The 2,885-nt window shown below is 37.7% G+C and overlaps 1 protein-coding gene across 1 annotated transcript in view; it reads left to right on the top strand.

The window, feature by feature from the left end:
• Positions 1–720: 720 nt before the first annotated feature.
• LOC101860368 overlaps positions 721–2,885 on the top strand; it is a 4,698-nt gene continuing 2,533 nt past the window's right edge. Inside the window, exon 1 of the mRNA XM_005109216.3 lies at positions 721–985. Within this exon, the coding sequence (XP_005109273.1) occupies positions 870–985 (116 nt within the window). The 5' untranslated portion in view covers positions 721–869. The remainder of the gene's footprint in view (positions 986–2,885) is intronic.

Below are 2,885 nucleotides of genomic sequence, written 5' to 3'. Positions count from 1 at the left end.
CCCTTGTTAAGTCTAAAATAAATTACAAATCATATGGCCAACGCTCTTTTTCATATTTTGCCCCATTTGTTTGGAATAGGCTGCCAAAAACTATCAGAGAAGCAGAAAATCTAGAAATTTTAAAGAAGAAACTAAAAGCATTTCTATTTTCATCATATTTCGATTAGACAGAATCCATCTAAGCTGTAGATCGTTGTGGGATTGTATGTGCGTATATGTGCATAATATGTACGTATGTCAATGTGTATACGTATACGCGTGTATGGTGCGTGCGTGAATATGTGTGTGCACGTGTATGTAACACTATGTGCCTTTAAAATTGATTTGTAAATCCATAATATGTGTCAGGTTAAGCGCATAGAGCATTGCATAAGTGGATATGCGCTTTATAAATGCAATCCATTATTGTTATTTTATTAATGAGTGGGCTGGCGGACCTATTTGATGTAGATCTAGATCTGATCTAAGGACACAACATAATGTAAACCAATTTGAAAAAAAAAAAGAAAGAAAGATTGAAAAGTAGCCTGGCCTTATCCGGAAGCTCAAATAGGGTCCTAAAGGCTTAATATTGTTACTTTTTTTAAAAATTCGTTAGAGAATGTAGACAGCTTGTATACATTCTCTAACGTTAGAGAACGTAGACACTTCCTAATTATAATGATTTATATATCTATGGGTTCTTCTGAAACGAAGTAGGCTTGCCCAACAGGCTATTGTTCTTAGTTTTTGGTTAGATCTTATTTAAAAACTATAATGTTGTCACATTTCACGAACTAACCCATTTCGAAAACACCCGTCGTGCCCCTGTGTTTTCCTCTTCTCTGTCGTTAGGCCAACTTGTAAACAGTAGTCTGCACAGTACAGTGATGCCGCATAATTATGAGATACCTTTACCTCCTCATGGGGTTCCTACCCATATTTCAGAAATGTTGAACTCTCCCGTCGAAAGTATGGAGGGCAAATCAGTTAAAGTTGTTGGCAGGTGAGGTAATCTACTGGCCAGTGTCGTCACAGCAACACAACTTTTTCTTGGTAAACAATCGAGACGACACGTAGATCTAGGCTTGTGTATTTGAACGAATCGGTCTTTCTTTTTTTTTTTTTGTACAGCTCATAATAATGTGTAGGTGCCAGGTGGTCTGCTAATCTTCAATTTTACCTTTTTCTACAACAAAGTGGGAAACATGGGGGGTGGGGAGCGTATCAATGAGGCGGCGGGCATTTGATCGGCAGATAAGGTGTGGGGGAAACTAAAAAATGGCGGAAAATTGGAAGCACTGAACGTTAGATCTAGATCTAGATCTAGACTCTAGATCTATAGAACGAAGACACTTCCTTTTTTCCGGACCCGAGTCCGAATAATATTTTTTCATATTAGGACTCGAGTCTGAATAAGAATTTTTTTTATTCGGACTCGAGTCCGAATATGAAAAAATGCATTCGGACTCGAGTCCGAATAACGACAGCCTTTGTCTATCAAGGCTTAGTATTTTGCAACGAAAATGGAGATGGTTTCGGGGTTCGTTTTATTTTTACTTCTGCCCCCGTCTCATGTTCACATTTAATATACTTCTTTTCTAGATCTAGATTCTAGTAGATCTAGTATTTTGCACGCTAAACACGAATATATGGTCTTTATTTTTGCCGCAAATCAATAGTTGTTGAGTTATTGATGTTTGAAAATAGTAAATTTAGCACATGGGGGGTTTCCCACACTATGTAATCTATCATATATTATAATAATAAAGAGATATCATGCAGACCAAACTTTGATTCTGAATGAGACAGTTTTAAATCAAGCTGTTGAAAATTTGTGCACACATATATAATACATCTGATTTGTACATTGACTGTGTAGTATTTAACCAAGCGAGGAAGGAAAAGAAGAACGCTTACCGAGTTACAGTTGGGATATAACAAACACCTAACTTTATAAATAATAGCTAGTTTGTATACATCTTATTTTTATTTGTAGTAGCCTGTACTCAGTTATCTCTGTTTATGATGCGTCACAATTGGTCGTCACCCACGCCCATAACCCTTCACGAGTGTTAAGGAGAAGGACGAGTGGTACCATTCGTAGTTTTCGCTTACATCGCAAGGCTCACCTGCGGGCGCGCAGTGTAAGGGAGAATGACAAATGTCAAATAACTTTGCTTCTTTTCAACCTAAACCATTCAAACTTTCGAAACTGTTTTATGAATATATCTTAAGCAGATATCTGGTGAATAACAGCTTAAAAGAATGCAAAATAGAAGAGTTATAAAGTGAAAACATTTTTTGCCTTTCCTGAAAAATGTGCCTTGCTACCTGCCCAGGACCATTCGTCGTTTTCCCTTACCACGGCAGAATTGTGGCTAGGGTTGGGGCATTAGGATTAGGGTTAGGTCTCTTTTGTACTTTATTCAAGTGTTTGTTGGGGATGGTCGAGTGGTCGCCCGTTACGGAAGTCCTTCCATAATTTTATTTCAGATGTATTCTTCATGAGTTTTTTAGATCTAGATCTTAGAGTTAGAGGCAGGTCTTGTGACTTGGTATCAAAGAAACAAAGAAAATAAAAGGGACTGATTCACTCTCTCTGCACATGATAATGATAATAATATTAAACTTTTAAATATTATTAATTATGACAAGACGAGAGAAAAAGAATTGTGTCAGCTCTTCTGCTAAACATGAATTTCATCCATGGCCTTTTGCATGCTTACTTACACCTCCTTCAGGGCGCTAAACTCAAGACTCTGTTCTCCGGGTAGCCACATCTATTGGCATTTCATGACTAAAAGGAAAGGCACTTTACTCGAATTTTCCTCACTTCACCCAGGTGGGAATGGGTACCCGGCTATAGACAGCGAAAGATCTTGTCAGTTTGTTAGTGTTTGAGC

The sequence above is a fragment of the Aplysia californica genome, unplaced genomic scaffold (assembly GCF_000002075.1).
Source record: "Aplysia californica isolate F4 #8 unplaced genomic scaffold, AplCal3.0 scaffold00756, whole genome shotgun sequence".
NCBI lineage: Eukaryota > Metazoa > Mollusca > Gastropoda > Aplysiida > Aplysiidae > Aplysia > Aplysia californica.
Note: the sequence above shows the minus strand (reverse complement) of the source record. Positions and strands in the feature narration are given on the sequence as shown.